The sequence below is a fragment of the Panthera pardus genome, unplaced genomic scaffold (genome assembly GCF_024362965.1).
Source record: "Panthera pardus isolate Hobbes unplaced genomic scaffold, ASM2436296v1 HiC_scaffold_6, whole genome shotgun sequence".
Lineage (NCBI taxonomy): Eukaryota > Metazoa > Chordata > Mammalia > Carnivora > Felidae > Panthera > Panthera pardus.
The window spans coordinates 61653608-61673401 of NW_026526991.1; the positions used below are offsets into that span (position 1 = coordinate 61653608).

The window sequence follows — 19794 nt, forward strand, 5'->3', positions numbered from 1 at the left end:
GGTGGGATATTATTTAATATTTGTATATATTGTGAAATGATATGTATAGTGTCTTAACATAAGTGCTCAATAAATAGTTGCTGCCATTATTACCATCATCCCTATTATGATGATTCTGGTCTACTCAAAATTAGGCAATGGATAAATCAACTCATCAAAAAACCCGAAGTTTATGTGGCCACCCAACTTTCAAACCTGAGCTAATTACCAATGAAGTGAAGCCAGAAGGCTGAATATACATATCTAAGGAACCATATGGGCCAAAGAGGGTAGCCTCCATTGAAGCTGGGATCAAGCTGCAATTGAGGCCATAACCTTGGCCCATACTATCTTCTTAAGGATCCCCAATTACCTTATAAGCCCACAAAACAAAAGTCTGAATTAAGAAACTGAGAAGAACGAATGGATAAAGGAATATGTTCTATAGGACCAAAGGGAACCTTTGCTTTGATCCCTTAATCTAACCAACTTTATTTAAGTCTCTGTCACTTGCACCTCAGCCCCATCTACTAGGGAAGATGGGTGAGAAGGCACCTGCCCCAAAGGCCACACAAGTCAGCGCTTATCAGCTTCTTCTTGATGTCTGATCACCATGCCTCTTACTGTGCCTAAAGCCCACTCCCTCACAGATGCAGTCCTGAAAACTTACCTTCCCATCTCTTCAAAGTTGGAATCATATATTAAGAAAGTTGAGAGGGAAAGAGAAGTGGAAAGGAGAGAAAAAGAAGGCACAAATAACTGACTAGTAAATACAGCAGAGTTACCAGGATAGGAGGTGAGGAGGGAGACATTGCAGGGGGAGAATCAAAAGACTGAAGAAGCAAGAGTAGCAGGAATAAAATGTATAGAACATTATCCCCAACTCTACACGGTGGTTATAGAAAGAAACAGGCCTGGTGAGGAGGGAAAGAGGAAGAAGGGAGAGGAATGGAGAGGAAGGCAGACAGCTTTTCTGTAGGAAAACAACATGAGTTTAGGTCTAAGGGGAAATTTCCCAATACACATACTGCTTCGGTGTTGCAGAGCCTTATTCTGGAAAGGACTTGGGACTTAAAGCTGTTTCCTAGAAGAGATGGGTCATAGGAGTATCTGCTGAAGGGAAACTTGACAAGATATACTCACATGATGTGGAACGGAGGACCAAGGAAGTTATTAGCAATCTATTTTCAATCAGTTGGATTGTGGTAGAAAAGGGTTAATGGAGATTGATTCCGGCTGAAGCCTCCCCTTCTCTCTCATCCCCTAATCCAATGGACCCAGAAAAGATAATTGGACCCTTTCCTTCCTCTATCTGCCATCCCCTTGTCTTCTATCTTTTGAACAAAGCTCCTTGAGAAAATATGTCCATATTCACCCGCATTAATGTCGGCTCTGGCACCAGAATCTGCCCTGGCCTGCCCTGAGCTACATGCCCTATCCTGTCTGCCTCAGAAGAGAGCCAATAATGCTGCTGCCCACTGAGGGAGAGACTCCAGAAAGGACCTTCAGCTAGAAACTAGAGTATTAGTACAGCTTACAGATTATGAACTCTGCCCCGTATATAAATCTGGGCACCTTGGGTTCAGGAATCAGCTTCCCCATTCCCCTGCCTCCATGTATGTTCTGGCCTCACTCTTCCTTTTCCTCTTCAAGCAATATTCATTCTATCCTACCCCATTTCCCTGCATCCATAGCATGAAGTCCCCTGCCAGATGTAAAATCCACTTCAGCTCATCTCTGGTGCTGGCCTTAGTGCAAATGTTAGAAGATATACCTCCTGCTTCAGGCACAGCAAGCCCAGCTTGGACAAGGACTTGGCTGTTTGACTTCAAGGGCTATGTGGGTACCACAATTCCAAAGTGCCTGTCCATCTCCGATATTCAGAAGTGTGTCTTATGTATGCCCTGAGCAACTCAAACGAGGTATAATTCTTCCTCTTCCAACAAGTATCTCTTCAAACAAAGCAATGTGAACCGAGTCCTCTAGGCACAATTCTGGACTATGGAGCAGAGAGGTAGGGTTCCTCTTGAAGCAGAAAGAAGTACAGCCTTTACCCTTGTGCAGGATACCACTTGCAGAGAAGCTGGGGTGGGTGAAGGCTGAAGAGAGGTTAGGGCTACAATTTCAATGAGAGAAACTTCTGGTAATCTCAGTAAGACGTTCTCAACAGTCTGAGGTGTCCCTCAGCATGACCAAGGAGGTCAGGATCTTTGTGAGGAGGAAACCATTACTCTTGAGCCAGCAACCAAAATGTGTTATCCCAACAGGAGACAGGGCTCAGGAAAGGTTAGTGGGTATAAAAGCTCCAGGCACCAGTCTCCTATTCTTCTTACCCACTCCCAAGCCTTTCTTAATGTGACCACTCCTCTACAAGAGGCAGAAACTAATGCTACCAACTTGTGCCATGAGAAGGGGAGCAGAAAAGTAGTCAAAGGAGATCCTGGTAATTAAAGAACTACCTGAGCCTGCCGGGAGATTGGCAGACTCTGTGCTCCTCACAGCCTTGGTTGTCTTCAACTTTGGAGCATGGATCCAAGAATGACCAGGGCAGGTCTCAAAAGTCACTCAGGGGATATCTTCCCACTCCCCAAAAGCCGAAAGCCCTGACCAGCTCCCCCATGAAGTACAGAGCCCAGAACCCACTGACACTGAGACGGGAGGTAAAAGGGAGTCTCTGTGACAGCAATTTGCCTCTCTGTGTACTTCTGTCTCCATCTCTTCCCCAGCTTCTCACATCCTGGGGCATTATTTCAGAGGCCTGTACCTTGATCTGTCTCCAAGTCTCTAATAAGATCAAAGCTCCTAACACCTGTTTTGCTTGCCGACTCTTAGGCTAGAGAAGAGGGGGCAGGGTCCATCCCGAGGCAAGGGGAGGGCCTTGACTTCCCCACTTCCCAAGGCAGAGGGGAGGCTGGGAAGTTGGACCAAAGAAACTAAACCTAAGGTTGGGTTGACAAAAACGCCCCCTGGTGGGAAGGCTGCTATTCTTATTCTGTTATTGATTTTATTATTACTTCTCTTCAGGTTACAAATTGAATTAACTCATAATAATAGTAGGATATATATATTACAGCAACCACAAAGGTCTTTCTCCTAACCTCCATGCCTAAAGAAAATTCCCTGTTATTCTTTATCACAAGATCCTGTTTATTTCCTTTGAGTGTTTAACACAATCTGTAATTATTTGAACATTTGTTTTCTTGCTTATTGTCTATTTCCCACTAGGAAAACTATATATTTGAATGAGAGAAAGGATTAATGATGAATAAATCGACTATATGGGAATAAATCTACTGGTGGGATAAAAATTTCCTAATAATATGATCTATATCTGAAAGTATCATGTCCATTTAACAATAATACCCTTAATCAATACTCATAATGCCCCTATTCTACATCTCTACCCATAGCCTCTTCCCCTACAACTGTATGCCATGCACAACAGTTATTTAACAATTCTTTAGCTCTGTGTTAAGCACTACAGAGAGAATATAAAAATATACAGGGTACAGTCTCCCCATTCTAGTAGCTTACAGTTGAGTAAGGGAGAAAGGGAAGACACACGGTAACTACCACTGAAGACAGTGTGCAGAAAGACTGACACAAAGACTGGAGGAGGTCAAGGGAAATAAATTGCTTCTGATGCAGATTATCCAGGAAGGCTTGGGCAGGAGGTAACATTTAAACTGGACTATGATGGGGGCGCCTGGGTGGCTCAGTCGGTTGAGCGTCTGACTTCGGTTCAGGTCACGGTCTTGCAGTTCATGAGTTCGAGCCCATGTCGGGCTCTGTGCTAACAAACAGCTCAGAGCCTGGAGCCTGCTTCAGATTCTGTATCTCTCTCTCTCTCTCTCTCTCTCTCTCTCTCTCCCTCCCTCCCTCCCTCCCCTGCTCATGCTCTGCTTCTCTCTGTCTCTCAAAAATAAATAAATGTTAAAAAAAAATTTTTTAAATAAACCAGACTATGATGGGGGCACCTGGGTGGCGCAGTCGGTTGAGTATATGACTTCGGCTCAGGTCATGATCTCATGGTTCATGGGTTTGCGCCCTGCATCAGGTTCTGTGCTGATGGCTCAAAGTCTGGAGCCTACCTCAGATTCTGTGTCTCTCTCTCTCTGTCCCACCTCCATTCATGCTCTGCCTTTCTCCAAAAACAAATAAATAAAACATTTTTTAAAAAGTTTAAACTGGACCATGATGATTATGTAGGATTCAGTAGTCAGAGATTGGGAGGATAGAATTCCAAGGAAAAGACACAGCTACTGGGAAGGATTTCTTGACTTTGGGCATCCTTTGATATTGAATTCTGTTTATCATTAGAGAGTGAAATGCAAGGACCAGCGAAATTCAAGATAAAACTGCAGAAGCCAGAGGCTTTGAACAGAAAAGATAGGAGCCAGGACCTGGGCCCCACCTTGGGTTCCATTTATCCCCACTTGTCTTGCATCTGATCTTATTTAAGGGGTATATGGTTCAAATGGGACAGGGTACCTATTATGCCTCCATCTATATGTCTCTCATCTCCTCTCTCCCCCCACTGAGTTCTTTATTAACAATGAAATGATTTCTTAATCTCATTACCGAGAAGAGCACAAAGCACAGAAAAGCATATGCTACACAAATTAAGTTAGGTAATTTGCATACCTGGAGAAAGAGAGAAACCCCCTCCTCCTCCTTCTATCTCCATAGTCAATTTTCCTCGATCTTCTGACACTCTACGTCAATAAATATCTATATTTCCTCCTTCTCTGGACAAGAGATGCTGTTAAATGTCAAATGTAAAGTAAAGTTTGTCATAAAAATCCCTCATAAAAAAATCTCCCAACTACCGGCATTGGAAGCTGGAGGAGGGGAGTTCCTGTGCTGTGTTTGCCTTTGAACCATGTGTCCCGCCTCCTGTTTCCAGGAGCTTTGCTTCAAGTTTTCTAAAGAAGTAAACAGAGGGACGCCTGGGTGGCTAGCTGGTTGAGCGTCTGACTTCGGCTCAGGTCATGATCTCACGGTCTGTGGGTTCGAGCCCCGTGTCAGGCTCTGTGCTGACGGCTCAGAGTCTGGAGCCTGCTTCTGATCCTGTGTCTCCCTCTGTCTCTGCCCCTCCCCCACTCTCACTTTGTCTCACTCCGTCTCTCAAAAATAAATAAAAAATTTAAAAAAAGAAGTAAACAGAGACGTTCAACTCCTCTTACCATTGCTGCTTCTGTCAAAGCTCATTGCTTTCTATGAAATTAGTTTCACAAATGACCAGTTTCTCACAATCTCAACCCTAGATTCCTTAATTATATAATTTTTAGTTCTATTTTTTCTGGGATGGCTCAAATAGAGAGTCCTACTTGGAAGCAAAGAAGTAAATGAAATGACTCCTCTTAGTACCTTCCATGAGGGGGTTCTAGGAGAGGGGAGGTGGTTACGTGGGTGGTGTACATACAAGGGCGGCTGTGTATTAGGCTAGAAAGTAAAAGACAGGAGGGGATTGCCTTGCGGCTGCTGTTTCTCTTTCTCTACAAACCTCCTCTGATTATAGCAGATTTATAGGGGCCCCAAAGCAGCCCAGCATCTTAGCCATAAACTTCCCAGAAAGAAAACTCATTGAGGTTCCCTTGAGAGGTGATGAAAATAAATATCAGGGTTTGGTACAAACACATCAACCAGGGCCAGGGGTGGAAGGCAGCCAGTTCCTTATAGCTGGTTTAACTCCTTCAGGATTTGTACACACACACACCTCATACCCAAAAAGTCTAACAAATATGTTCATGTTTATAGACCTACTGAGATAAATGTACCCCACTCCTTGGTGCATATTTCCACTCAAATTCAAACATTTATGTCCATATAGTAGGCACATACACATGATTTTCAATGAGTTGCTTTATGAACATAATATACGCAGCCTCTCCCCCTTCCCAAGCTCCTAACTGCAGGGTGGGGCACGGTGAAGGTGAATGAGAGAATGTCTGAGTAGAAGCTTGCATGTGTCACTAAGTGTGTCTCTGACTACATGCCACAAAACAAATAGAAATTGTGTTTTCATTATTCACTATTTGGAATTATCCGCCGTCTTTCAATTGCCTCTATGCCATCAAGTTTCAATGGCCATCTATCCCTTACTAAGCCCCTATTCCGTGCAGACTACAGATTAGGAGTTAGCAGCAAAAGCTTTGCTCAAACTTGGTACAAATCCTAGCTTTACAACTCACTTTGCACAAATGCCTTAACCTCTCTGAGCCTTAGATTCAACTTTTGTAAAATGAGGATAACAATACTCACCTCACTGAACTTCTGTACTAAATAGGTGATGATGGAAAGTGCTTGGAACAAAGTATAGGACAAAGTATTCGCATATGATAGCTATATTTTCATCATCACTCTATGGGCATTGGAGATAGAAAGAAGTATTATGCAAAGCAAAATAAGTCAGAGAAAGACAAATATCACATGATTTCACTCATATGTGGAATTTAAGAAACACAACAGATGAACATAGGGGAAAGGAAGGAGAAATAAAATAAAAACAGAGAGGGAGGCAAATCATAAGAGATTCTTAAATACAGAGAACAAACTGAGGGTTGCGGGAAGGGAGGTTGGGAGGGGTGGGCTAAATGGGAGATGGGCATTAAGGAAGGCACTTGTTGGGATGAGCACTGGGTAGTATATGTAAGTGATGAATCACTGGGTTCTACTCCTGAAACCGATACTACACTGTATGTTAACTAACTTGAATTTAAATAAATATATTTTTTAATTTTTTTAACGTTTATTTATTATTGAGAGACAGAGAGACACAGAGCATGAGCAGGGGAGGGGTAGACAGGGGGAGACACAGAATCTGAAGCAGGCTCCAGGCTCTGAGCTGTCAGCACAGAGCCCGACGCAGGGCTCGAACCCACAAACTGCGAGAACATGACCTGAGTTGAAGTCGGTCACCCAACCAACTGAGCAACCCAGGCGCCCCAAAATAAGTAATTTTTTTAAAAAAGAAGTTATACATAAAAGAGCTGCTCTTTTTCCTTATGAGTTTTTAAAATCTCATCAATGAAACAAGATAAGTACCTGGAGAATGGAAAGACATAGAAACCTAAAACTCTCATTCAAGCCCTAAAATGCAATTTATTCTCTTAAATCCAAGCCCTGTTTTAAAATTTTTAGCAGATTTCAATGTTCTAATAAGATTGCTTTTTTCTTCCATCATTCATCATTCCCATGCCTCACTGTCTTACATACTCCACACATCCACCTCAGCTTCTCATTTGAGGCGTTGACTGGAGAATTCTTGGGATAAAAAAGATAATGAGAGTTCATTCTGTGCATTTCCCTCATTCTGGGCAAGAGACCGTCTGAAGCATTCCAAACCCAAGTGAGACAGCCATACACATGGCCAGAGACTGCACCTTCCCATCTCCCCTGTTCACCCTTTAATCTCAGAAAATTCTTCCTTATGTTCAATCTCAATCTGTTTTCTTTCAACATTGGCCTCTCCTTATGACTCATCTGATTGGGGGTGAGGTACACAAACCCTCAAAAGCTTAAGAAAATTCTCCAACATCCACATGATAACATTGTTCTATTGCTTATCACCCTAGGTCTCTGAAATTTTAGGTCCCATGTATTTTGCTATTAACCCATTAAAAATCATCAAAAGATCCCTCTAAAAGCATTAATTTGGTCCCTACCAGGGTGTAACCCCTTATCCAGTCATCCGGTCTCTCCTTAAACTTTTGAAAGATGAAAATAAATATCTTTGAGACATGAAAATATCATGATAATATCTTAACTGCCAGGACAGTTAAGAACTCCTATTTCAGTCCCTCCAACCCCCATAGTCTCTTCAATTAGTATCACCAAATTATCACTCATTTGACTAAGGGACAGTACAACCCTGAGGCGAAGCATGACTAACATGACCTCCCCAGTCCCTTCCAGTCCATCATATGAAGTAGGGGAAACAAAATTGGCGGCAGTCATGACCCACGCAATGCTTGCCCCAGGGGAGCCCCTGAGGACCAGGCAGACTCCAGCGTGGGCATGGCAAGGTATTTTCCCAAAGTGGGCAGAGTGCCAAACCCTGGCATAGTGACTGGCGTGGGAGGCCTGGAGACAGAAGAGGAGCCAGGGCCCACACTTCTCCCTCTTCCCCAAACTCAATTTCCCCAGCCTAGGCCCCTCCTCTTAGACTCCCAATTCCAAAGTTTTCAGGCCTTCTATAGTGCTCATGTGAGGACAGACATGTATTATCGATCATTTAAGGCCAGTGCTTCTCAAGCCAAAAAGAGCATACAAATCACTTGGGAGCTTATTAAAAATGCAGATTCGGATTCATGAGGTCTGGGTTGGATTCATGAGGTCTAAGATTCTGCATTTTTAACAAGCTCTCAGGTGGCACTCATGCTGGTGGTCCGTGGACCATACTTTGAAGAGCAAGGATCTAGATAGATGACTGTAGTAGTTTCTACAACTGTCTCCCAGGAAGAGTCTATCTATCTATATCCTGTCTATCCTCCAGATTGCAATAAGAATCATATCTCATCTTCCTGATTCAGAAATCTCACTCCATGGCACAAATACACAATACAAACCTGGCTCATAAATTCCCTTCAAATGTGAAAAAACACATCCCTCACAAGACTTATTCTTTCATGACTCTTAAAGGTCCGTGTAGCCTAGAATTACCGTCCCATTTCTTTTCCAGCTCACCTATCCTTCTTTTATTTCCCAAATTTCTCCATAGGCATCCTCCTCCAGGAAGTTTCTCTTGGCCAATACCTCTTTCTCAGTTTCTACTCATACCTTCCCTTCCAAAGTCATGATGTCTCAATCCTTAACCAGTTCCTAATTCCTCTTATTTCAGTCCAATTTTTCTCCCCATGCAGTATAAATTCTCTCTCTCCAAAGAATCTTAGATGATCTCACAAGGTTTTTTCAGCAGTCTCTCAAAAAGCGTCTAAAGGAGTTGGTAAGTATATGGTTAATTCTCCCTCCAGCAGGTTTCTCTGGAGTCAACTGCTCCCTGTTGCAAATATGAGAAATTCCACAAGTAAGATAGTAGCTTCCTATCCCCCTCTCTCAGGGCAGGCCCCATACATAAATAGAAAGACACTGGTCCTTCTATGCCAAAACATAGAACTCTGACTGCTTCAAGAAAGATGTCTGTTGTGCCCACGCTGGAGACAGTCTAGACTTCAGGGATTCTGTGGAGTCAGGTAGAATGGGTTGGGTCTTCTATCAATTTCACTACTTCCTGCTCCTCCCCAAATCCCATGGGAATAGATGGAGAAGGACCAGAGGAGGTAGGTTCAGGCATTCTCTTGCCCCAGGGCTGTATTTTCCCTGTTGCTCTTTGAATGAACAACACTGTTCTTTCTGCTAGGTCTAGAGGAAGGAGAGAACCTCCCCTCTTGCCCTGAGCAAGATTCCACTGTGATGGAACAGACAGGATAGGATAGTCACCAGAACTCAGGCAGAGCCAAACAAAGGAAAAAGTAGAAGTGCCTGGGTACAGTTCTAGACACTGGGTTCTAGATGGAGAGAAATGCCATTTGTCAAGGAGACTGTCCTAGGAGATAGTTTTAAAGGAGTAGCACAGGGGCACCTGGGTGGCTCAGTCGGTTAAGCGTCCGACTTCAGCTCAGGTCACGATCTCACGGTCTGTGAGTTCGAGCCCCGCGTCAGGCTCTGTGCTGACAGCTCAGAGCCTGGAGCCTGTTTCAGATTCTGTGTTTCCCTCTCTCTCTGCCCCTCTCCCGTTCATGCTCTGTCTCTCTCTGTCTCAAAAATAAATAAACGTTAAAAAAAATTAAAAAATAAAGGAGTAGCACAGTGCTAGCATGAGAAGAGGGAGAATTTTCTACACCAAAGACACATGTAAGGCTTAATTCAATTTAACATAAATTGATTAAATGTTCATTATGTGCTTGGCCCCCAGCTGGATGCTCTGGGGGAGTGAACAAGATACACTCCTTACCTATGACCTACAATCTAGTAGAAAAAATAAAGACACACAGATAACCGTAGTATTTTATTTTTTTTATTTCAGCTTTAGTGAGGAAGTATAACTGACATATAAAATTGTAAAGCTATGTAAAGTGGACATTGTGGTGATTTGATATACACATACATTATGAAATGATTCACTATGATTTCCCCACTGTGAAAGACTTAGCAATGGTATTTTAATCTAAATGTTTCATTAAATGAAGGTAAATGTTAAAAGGGCACCTTTGTTCCCCTCACTTCATCTTTACATGTGGAAGGGCTTCAGCAGGAGCTTTGGTTTTTAAAGTGTGGTCCCTGGACCAGCAGTGTCAGCATCACCTGGAACCTGTTACAAGCTTGTTTTCACAAGCCCTTCAGGTGAGGTGACAGACACTCACTGAAGTTTGAGAACCACTGAGCAGAGTACTATTCCTGGCCTCTCTCCACATCCCCTCTCTCACTGTACCTGATTAGTGAGTTGAAGAGACAGCACTGAGCATGCCCAGCTCAGCCTCTTCCAGTTATTTGTTGGTTTTCTTTTTTTATCCAGGGCTGACCTGCCCACAGGACACATGCATTCAACCTGCTCATACATGAGAAAAATCTAATAAAAGCAGGCTCTCTACTGTGATGGATGGCCGGAGGTGCTCAGTACTACTCGTGATGAGTAAGTCTGTCTAAAGTTGACGGTTTAACCACCTGTCTCTGTATCTTGATTATCGATTGGTTCTAAACATAGGAGGGGGGACATGGAGTGTTCTTTACTGTACCTCTATTGCTCCAACAGTGGGTCATCGTGAAAAGTGGGCAGGATACAGGTTTAGATTTCGTGCAGTAGACAGACCTAGTTGAGAGAATAACAGGACAGAAAAAAAACAGAGGAAATCCTTGAATTTTTTAACTAAGTGGAACTTTAGAAATGTCCTGTTCTGGGGACCTGGGTGGCTCAGTCGGTTAAGCATCTGACTTGGGCTCAGGTCATGATCTCATGGTCCGTGAGTTGCAACCCCATGTCAGGCTCTGTGCTGACAGCTCAGAGCCTGCAGCCTATTTCGGATTCTGTGTCTCCTTCTCTCTCTGCCCCTCCCCTGCTCAATCTCTGTCTCTCTTTCTCTCTCTCAAAAATAAAATAAAAACATTAAAAAAAATTTTTTTAAAGAAATGATCAGTTGTGACCTCTTGTGTTACAGATAAATAAGCAGAGTGTTGAAGGAACTGAGTGGCTTGCTCGAGGCCACATTGCTAGTTAGTGGTGGAAACAAGACAAAACCCAGGACACCTGGCTCTCAACTACGCACTTTCTGAACAAGTGGACCAAAGCAGACAATAGTAGAGAAACTTTAAAATCCAGGGATACAGATATTAGCAAGTAGAAAAAACCAACCCCAGGGATTTTCAGCATGGGCGGTGGATTCAAAGCCAAAGTGCTTTGTGCTCAGAGGAAGGCTCTGGCTCCAATCCACCTGTGCATGGCCTGTTGCCCTCTCACACAGCCAAGCCTCTGCTTCATTTTCCTGTGCGTTTCCTGGTGTTACTCTCTCTGCTACAATCTCTCCCTGCTGCCCACTTATGGCAAAATCCTATCTGTCCCTAAAGAGAGCCAACTCAAATGCCATTCCTCAACAAAGTCTTCTCTGATTTCACCGATCAACCCTCACCACTGTGCCAGCCACAAATGATCAACCTCCACTCCAAATTTCCAAGACCCTTTATTTGTATATTACTAATGACAACACTTGAAGCTATGCTTTACCCCTTGTATTAGAATATAAGCTCCTGGGGCACCTGGGTGGCTCAGTCAGTTAAGCATCTGACTCTTGATTTTGGCAGGTCACGATCTCACAGTTCATGAGATCAAGCCCCACATCGGGCTCTGTGCTGATAGTGCAGAACCTACTTGGGATTCTCTCTCTCCCTCTGTCTCTCTGCCCCTCCCCTATGCTCTCTCTCTCTCTCTCTCTCTCAAAATAAATAAATAAACATTTTTTAAAAACACAGAAAAACACAGAATATAAGCTCCTTAAGGGAAGGGACCATATTTCAGTTATATAGATTTTTTGTCTCTTTCTAGTTTACTTTTTTAGTGAAGTATAATTAACATACAGTTTCAGGAGTACAATATAATGATTCAACAATTCTATACATTTCTCAGTGCTCATCAAGATAAGTACACTCTTAATTCCCTTTATCTCTTTCACCCTTTCTCCCACACACCTCCCCTTTTGTAACCACCAAGTTTGTTCCTTGTATTTAAGAATCTAGGGGGATTTTTTGTTTGTCTTTTTGTTTATTCATTTCTTCTATTTCTTAAATTCCACATCTGAGTTAAATCATATGGCATTTGTTTTTCTCTGCCTGACTTATTTTGCATACTCGAGGGGCTCCTGGGTGGTTCAGTCGGTTGAGCATCCGACTTGATTTTGGCTCAGTTTATGAGCCCAGGGTCATGGGATTGAGCCCCTGTCAGGCTCCACACTGGGCAGGGAGACTGCTTAAGATTCTCTCTCTCTCTTTACCTCTGCCTCTCTCCCCCCCCCATGCACTATAATAATAATAATAATAATAATAATAATAAGCTCTAGCTCCATCCACGTCATTGCAAATGGCAAGATTTCATTCTCTTTTATGGATGAGTAGTATCCCATTGTGTGTGTGTGTGTGTGTGTGTGTGTGTGTGTGTGTGTCACAACTTTATTCTTTCATCTATCAATGGATGGGTTGCTTCCATATCCAGGCTATTGTCAATAGCACTGCAATAAAAATAGGGGTGCATGTATCTTTTCAAATTAGTGAAAGTGAAAAGCTTTTGCATAGCAAAGGAAACCATCAACAAAACAAAAAGGCAACCTATTGAATGGGAGAAGATATTCACAAATGATATATCCAATAAGGGGTTAATATCTAAAATACATAAAGAACTTACACAATTCAACACACACAAAAAACAAATAATCCAATTTAAAAATGGGCAGAGGACCTGAATTGACATTTCTCCAAAGAAGACATACAGATGGCCAACAGACACATGAAAAGATGCTCAGCATCACTAATTATCAGGGAAATGCAATTTAAAACTACAATGAGTTATCACTTTACACCTGTCAGAATGGCTAAAACCAAAAAGACAAAAAAATAACAAGTGTTGGTGAGGATGTGGAGAAAAAGGAACCATCATGTGCTGTTGGTAGCTGTTGGTGCAGCCACTATTGAGCCAGTATGGAGGTTCCTTAAAAAATTAAAAATAGAATTACCATATGATCCAGTAATTCCACTACTGGGTATTTACCCAAAGAAAACAAAAACACTTTTTCTAGTTTCTTTTAATAATAACTTCTTAAAATCAGTGAACAGTTACAGACACAATTGAAAAGCAGATAAGTTAAAAAAACAAAAAAAAACACTTTTTTTAAAGACGAGAAAGAGCAAAGACACATCCTTCACAATACATACAGAGCTCTATTAGTGTTTCCCCATCAATATCCCATGGATGTTGTGCTCCAAAGTACCCTCCATTATTGTGCAAGGAAACCAGACAGCATCCAGGTGTGACGATGTAAAATCGAATATGTACAGGCACTGCAGAGTTCAAGGTCCACAATTCTGGTCCTAACTCAAGTGGGGTTAATCCTGCATGCATGGTGGATCCCATAGCCAAAGTAGATAGCAAACCCAATCAGCATCCAGACACCAAAGAGGGCCCAGGTGCCAAGTGTCAGCTGCATCATAAGGTAAACATTCATAAAGACGCTCATTATTGGGAGGAAAGGCAGAGCAGGGACCTTAAAGTAAAGGAGAGTGGGGCTCTGTGGCTGTCTCCAGATGACCCCAGTGATCCCAGTGATGAGAATCAGGAGTAGCACAACCACTATAATCAACAGTGGGTTTTCAAAAAGCAGTAGAACTGGCCACTGGACCAGCACCAAGCAAAGAAGAAGGAGGAGCAGAGCAAGCAGTGAGAAGCAAACATAGACAACCCGGCCAGAGAGTGGAGTGGGGGTGGAGCTGCCTGGACAAAATAGTCTCCACAGAGTCAGCTTCTCTGCTGCAGGCCCATTCTCCTCCTGTGCCTCTGCTTCATTTTCTTCATCATTCAATTCAGGCTGATACCTGACAATGAGAATACAAATAGCCACCAGGGAGTAAGTAAGCAGGGTCCCAAATGACATGAGGTCCACAAGATCAGTGAGTCTAAAGAAGGATGTCATCAACGCTGTGATAATGCCCGAGACCACAGTGGCCACAATGGGGATGCTTGTTTTGGAGTCTATCCTGGCAAGGACACCGAACAGGAGGCCATCATCTGCCATCACGAAGGTCATCCAACGAAGGAGAAACATAGAGTCCAAGATGCTGGTAGAAAGAGCACAGAGGGCTCCAATAGCCACGACATAGCGGGCAGGGGCCCAGCCAATATGGAGAAATGCCTCAGGCAAGGGGCTCCCAGGTTGAAGCTGGTAGTAAGGCACCATAAGTGTAAGTGCTGAAGAGACCCCAAAATACACCAAAAAGCAGATGAACACTGAAATCACAATGCCCATGGGGACAGAACGCTGGAGATTTTGGGCTTCTTCGGCAATGGTAACAACACTGTCGAAACCAGTAAATGCATAGAAACAGGTCGCTGCTCCACGGAGAATCCCCTGGAAACCGAAAGGCACAAATCCTCCATAGCCCAGAGGGCCCAAGGGAGAAGTGTCATTGAGTCTAAACATGGTCATTATGTAGTCCTCTTCTGTAAGCCACCAGTTGTGCAGTTTCCCCTTAAGAAAGCCAGAGATGATGACAAAACCAAGAACCAAAACATTCACCACTGTGAACACTGTAGTAACTAAGACAAACTCACTAGCCCTGACAGCCAGCAGTCCGGTGAACAACAACATCAGGCCCATGGCAAAGAAGTCTGGATATTCTGCAAAGACATGGGGAATATTCAGTGGGATGCTCTCATGCAAGGTCTGAGAGATCTGGTTCCCAATCAGGTTGTCAAAAGCTAAGCTCCAGGCCCGGGCCACACTGGCTGCACCAGTAACATAGGAGAGGATGAGGTTCCAGCCAGTGATGAAAGCCCAGAGTTCACCTACAGTGACATAGTTGTACAGATATGCAGAAGCAGAATGGGGAACCCGGGCGCTAAACTCTGCATAGCACAGAGCAGCCAACACAGAAGACAGGGCGGCCACCAAAAAGCAGATCACAATGGATGGTCCTGCTTTATCACTGGCTACCTCACCAGCCAGGACATACACACCTGCACCCACTGTGTTGACCACACCCAAGGCCACTATATCCAGAGTGCTCAGCCTTCCGGCAGTGGAAATCTTAGCCACGTATTGCTCCAGCGTATGTCTCCGTACCAGCTTTTGACCAAATCTGCGAAGTGCCTGATACAACATTCTAGCTGGAATTGAAGAGGGTTCTAGGATCAAGCCCAGTGAGCAGAGAGTCTCAGATTGGGTTCAGTGAGGCTGAGTTAAGCCGAGTTGAGTTGAGGCTGCCGAGTTCGGGTGCTCAGGTTTCAAAGCTGCTGCTTCGTATTTCATCTTATATGTGCTATCCCTCCATAATGCCTAAGACATAATAAACAATAGATATTTACTGAACCCATATTCAACCAACCAACCAAAGCTCAGAAGTCACATGTCACCTGTTGCAGCCCCAAATCACAGAAATTGACACCAGAGGACACTCCAGAAAAATCAGCCCTGCTTTCCCCCCAGAAAAAGTGCCAAATACCTCCCAACATTCTGCTTTTTTACGCACCACATGACATAATCCCATTTGGGTTCGTCTAACTCATGTAGCTTCATGTACTAATTAAGCTGTAAGACACAACAGGGCATGAATTTATTGTGCAATAATTCACACGCGGGATGTTTGCGCAGTGCTTGGGCGTGAGTTATGACACATTAATTCACGGCCTAGAGGGCCTCATTGCAATTACAGAACCATTTTTTAACTTTCATCTGAGTTTAAAATACAAATATTGGTCCCCCAGTCTTAACACCCTTAGCCCCAAAATCAGCTAGCCAAGGTCAGACATCACTTTGGTTTCCTTTCTCCTCATTCTGCATCACCCATTTAGCTGTACTGATGGAAAAGAAAGTACAGTCCAACCCTTGGCTTTACCTACCTAGGCCCACAGAGGCGCTGTGAGAAGAGAGGAAGTGGGAGAAAGGAGCAGGGCCTTTATAACTACCTGTAAGAATGAGAGGAACAGTCTGTCGGGCGAAGAAACACTGGAGAAATGAGTGTAGCAGCCAACAAGGGTCCATTACTAAGAAGGGAGAAGAACCAGAAAGGCCATTTTATGAATTCTGACATTCAATATACTTCACCCAAAGCAACCAGGCAAAATTCACTACAATTTTTATGTCCACAGTTATGAGAGTGTGATGGGTAAGGAGAAAGAAATAAGTCACCTAGCTCAGTAGCTCACAACCAAAACAATTCTTTCTGTCTCCTCCCTCTCTGGGTTCCGGGAGAGAAGGTGAGCTCACTTCTGCAGACGACTCTCCTCTCTGGCCACCCCGTGCTCTATAAACACATCCGTGATGTCAGCCGCCAGCCACCTGGAGAATCTGCCCTGCTCTGTGAGCTTGTATTAAAACACTCACTTATAACTCCCTATTAATTTTTCACGAGGAGTTATTTTTAACTCGCTCAAACCATTGTCTGAATATGCCAAATATATTTTCTTAATGAACGAACCCGGCGTGTGGTTCCTCCTTCCTCTACTCCCCTGCTGCTATTCAAATGGTCCCCTCCTCATGGGGAGCAAGGCTTTGGATGAACAATTCACAGCAATGCCCCGGAAATGAGTAGTGGAGAACAGAGAAAACAAAGTCACACAGCCCCCATTCTCCTCCCTACTCAGGCTTTGGTTTTGAAAGAATTTTAGGGAGTATTGTCAGGGGGTTTCAAAGACAAAAGGATCAAGTCAAATTTGAAAATTCTTCTCTAAAGATTATCAAAAGGAACCCTTAGATTATTGGGTCAGCCCTTCCATCTACAAATCCATCAAGATTCCTTATTTGCCACCCACCAGTTCCGATGTTCTGATTTACTAACAAGCATACGAGATAGACAAGGAGGTCTATTCTTAACTCACGGAACCTTTATACACTATAAATGTGATTGAGGTGTCCCCACCCCACCCCCAGGCTTCAAACCCTTCAGTGATTCCCTACTGCCCTTCCTTCATAACCTGACCTGTTTTTATTCCTCTAGCTTCATCCCCTGCACAGTTCATGTTCCAGCTGCGAAATTCTACACTCATTCTGTTCCCTTGCTTCTAATGCCCTCTTTGCCCCCTTCATTAGCTAAGCCCTCCTTATCTTTCAATTCCCAGCTCAGAAGTTGCTTCCCCAGGAAGGCTTCCCTGACCCTTATGCTGCCCTTTCTGTGTACTGTCATAGCACCCGGGCTTACCTCATTTGTCACTTATCCTAATATATCAAAATTCCAGTTCAACTACCTGTCTCCTTCTCCTCCTCCTCCTCCTCCTCCTCCTCCTCCTCCTCCTCCTCCTGCTCCTCCTTCTCCTCCTCCTCCTAACTGTGAGTTAGGTGCTTAATAAATATTTGTTGAACAAATGTACACACAGAGAAGAGAAACCTGCAAGAGCACATAATCCAGAATATCCTATCTACTTGACTTTGAGATACATACCTTGCAACCAAGCAACCTTATAAACCTGGCCCAGGTAAATATATAAATGGCATTACCCTCCTTGTAGAAGGCAATCAAAATGAAAAGTGTGAAGGGAAAACCAACTGTGATAAAACCTTGACCACAGATCATTCATGGCAGGTATAAGCCATACATAGGTGATAAAACATTGTCTGCCTTTGAGGACACTTGTTTTAAAAATATCAGGCTGCCTTGGGTTACAGGCAATGAACCACCCACACCCAGTTAGAGAAGTCCTCCTTTTTTTTGAAGGCATCACGTTCAGAATCTCTAACCCAGGTAGGATGCCTAGGGCAGAGGTTCTCACTTCAGGGACAGAGGGAGACATAATGAAGACAACTGGGAAACATTTTCAAACTTCAGATCCTCTCCCTCTGGATATTCCTGTCCACCTAGCCCCTCACTTCCCATGACTGCTCTAAACCACCCCACTTGACAGGAAGCTGTCCTCAGTTTCAAAGGGAAGAGATTCTTTTTTTTTCCAAGTGTGTAATAGTAATTTATTTAAATAGTCATCCCTCCTTTTATTAGCCTCATAGATTTTTTTAAATTTTTCACTGTTAGTATACATAGCATTTCCCTTTTATTTTTTTATTTTTTTAATATGAAATTTATTGTCAAGTTGGTTTCCATACAACACCCAGTGCTCATCCCAACAGGTGCCCTCCTCAATGCCCATCACCCACTTTCCCCTCCCTCCCACCCCCCATCAACCTTCAGTTCATTCTCAGTTTTTAAGAGTTCAAAGGGAAGAGATTCTAAAAGCTTCCTTCACAGGAAGGCAGCACAGTTTAGTAGTTAAGAATAAAGGCTCTGCAGGTAAATTGTTCAGGTTCAAAACTCAACTCAACCTCATAGCTGGGTGACTCTGGACAAATGAGTTCACCCCTCAGTGGGAGTAAAAGTAATCACCTCACAGAGTTGTTGTCAGGAGTAAGTGACATGATGCTTGGAAAGTACTTATCTTGGTGCCTAGCCAACAATATACATGTAATATAATCTACTTAATATTTAATATTAAAATCTGATCCAAAGTCCCCAAACTTTGAAAATCAATTAATCTTTATAAATGTCTAGCATCAAAATCATGCACTAAAATTCAAACTGTTAGCTAGCCTTCATGATAAAATGAAAACAGTCTTAATCCATATATTTCACCTTGAAATTCTAAGGACTCTAATTAGACACCCACATACATGCTAGTGCTAAACACTTTGGGGTCCTAGGCTGACTGAGTTAGACCAGGCATTGAAAAATGCAAGTCTTGGGACACCTGGCTGGCTCAATGGGTAGAGTGTATGATTCTTGAACTTGGGGTCATGAGTTCAAGCTCCATGTTGAGTGTGGAGCCTACTTAAATTTTTTTTTATTTTAATTAGAAAAATAGAGTAGAGTTTAAAAAAAAGAAAGAAAAGAAAAATGCAAAATAATAATAAAAAATTTAAAAAATAATAATAATAATAATAATAATAATAATAACAATAATATCTCTGGAAGGCCCCTGAGTGGCTCAGTCGGTTAAGCTGACTCTTCATTTTGACTCAGGTCCATGATCTCTCAGTTCACGAGTTCGAGCCCCGAATAGAGCACTGGCAACTCAGAGCCTGTTTAGGATTATCTCTCTCCCTCTCTCTCTCTCTGCCCCTCCTCCACTCACATGCTCTCTTGCACTCTCTCAAAATAAATAAATAAACATTTTTTAATTAATAATAATAATAATATCTTTGTCTACAGATGCCTCATCTTATTTCTGAAAGAGTCAGTGCTGGGTACAGTAGTGGTAAGAGCAAAGAACATTATGTCAAAACTTTTGAATTTGAGTCCTGGCTCTTCCACTTGGCTATGTAACTAGAGTAATTTGCTTAATCTCTCTAAGCCTCAGTTTCCTCCTCCATAAGGAACTTTACTTGACTTCCCTTACTGGATCATCATGAGAAGTCTATGAGAAGATACAGACTACCACACACTGCTGGTGGGAGTATAACTGGTGCCACCATCTTGAGGCATAATCTTAGTGGAATTAAGAGTGCACACCCCCTCCAACCCCACAATCCCTCTCCTAGGTACATACCCCAAGGAAACTCTCTGCTGAGTCCATGAGGAGACCCATGTAAGCATGTTCATCACAAAGTCCTACAGTATTTGTCACTCACCCAGCTA

At 43.1% G+C, this 19794-nt stretch overlaps 1 protein-coding gene and 1 long non-coding RNA gene across 2 annotated transcripts in view; both read right to left on the minus strand.

Moving 5' to 3' along the window:
- The window catches only part of LOC109249211 (uncharacterized), a 111857-nt gene that overhangs the window by 75158 nt on the left and 16905 nt on the right, over positions 1-19794 (minus strand). Inside the window, exon 2 of the long non-coding RNA XR_008419565.1 lies at positions 10716-10789. This is a non-coding gene — a long non-coding RNA (uncharacterized LOC109249211). The remainder of the gene's footprint in view (positions 1-10715; positions 10790-19794) is intronic.
- On the minus strand, positions 12561-15338 carry LOC128774976 (cationic amino acid transporter 3-like). Its single transcript, XM_053895278.1, has one exon. It carries the CDS (start codon positions 15336-15338, stop codon positions 13557-13559), a length of 1782 nt encoding a protein of 593 aa, XP_053751253.1. The 3' UTR covers positions 12561-13556.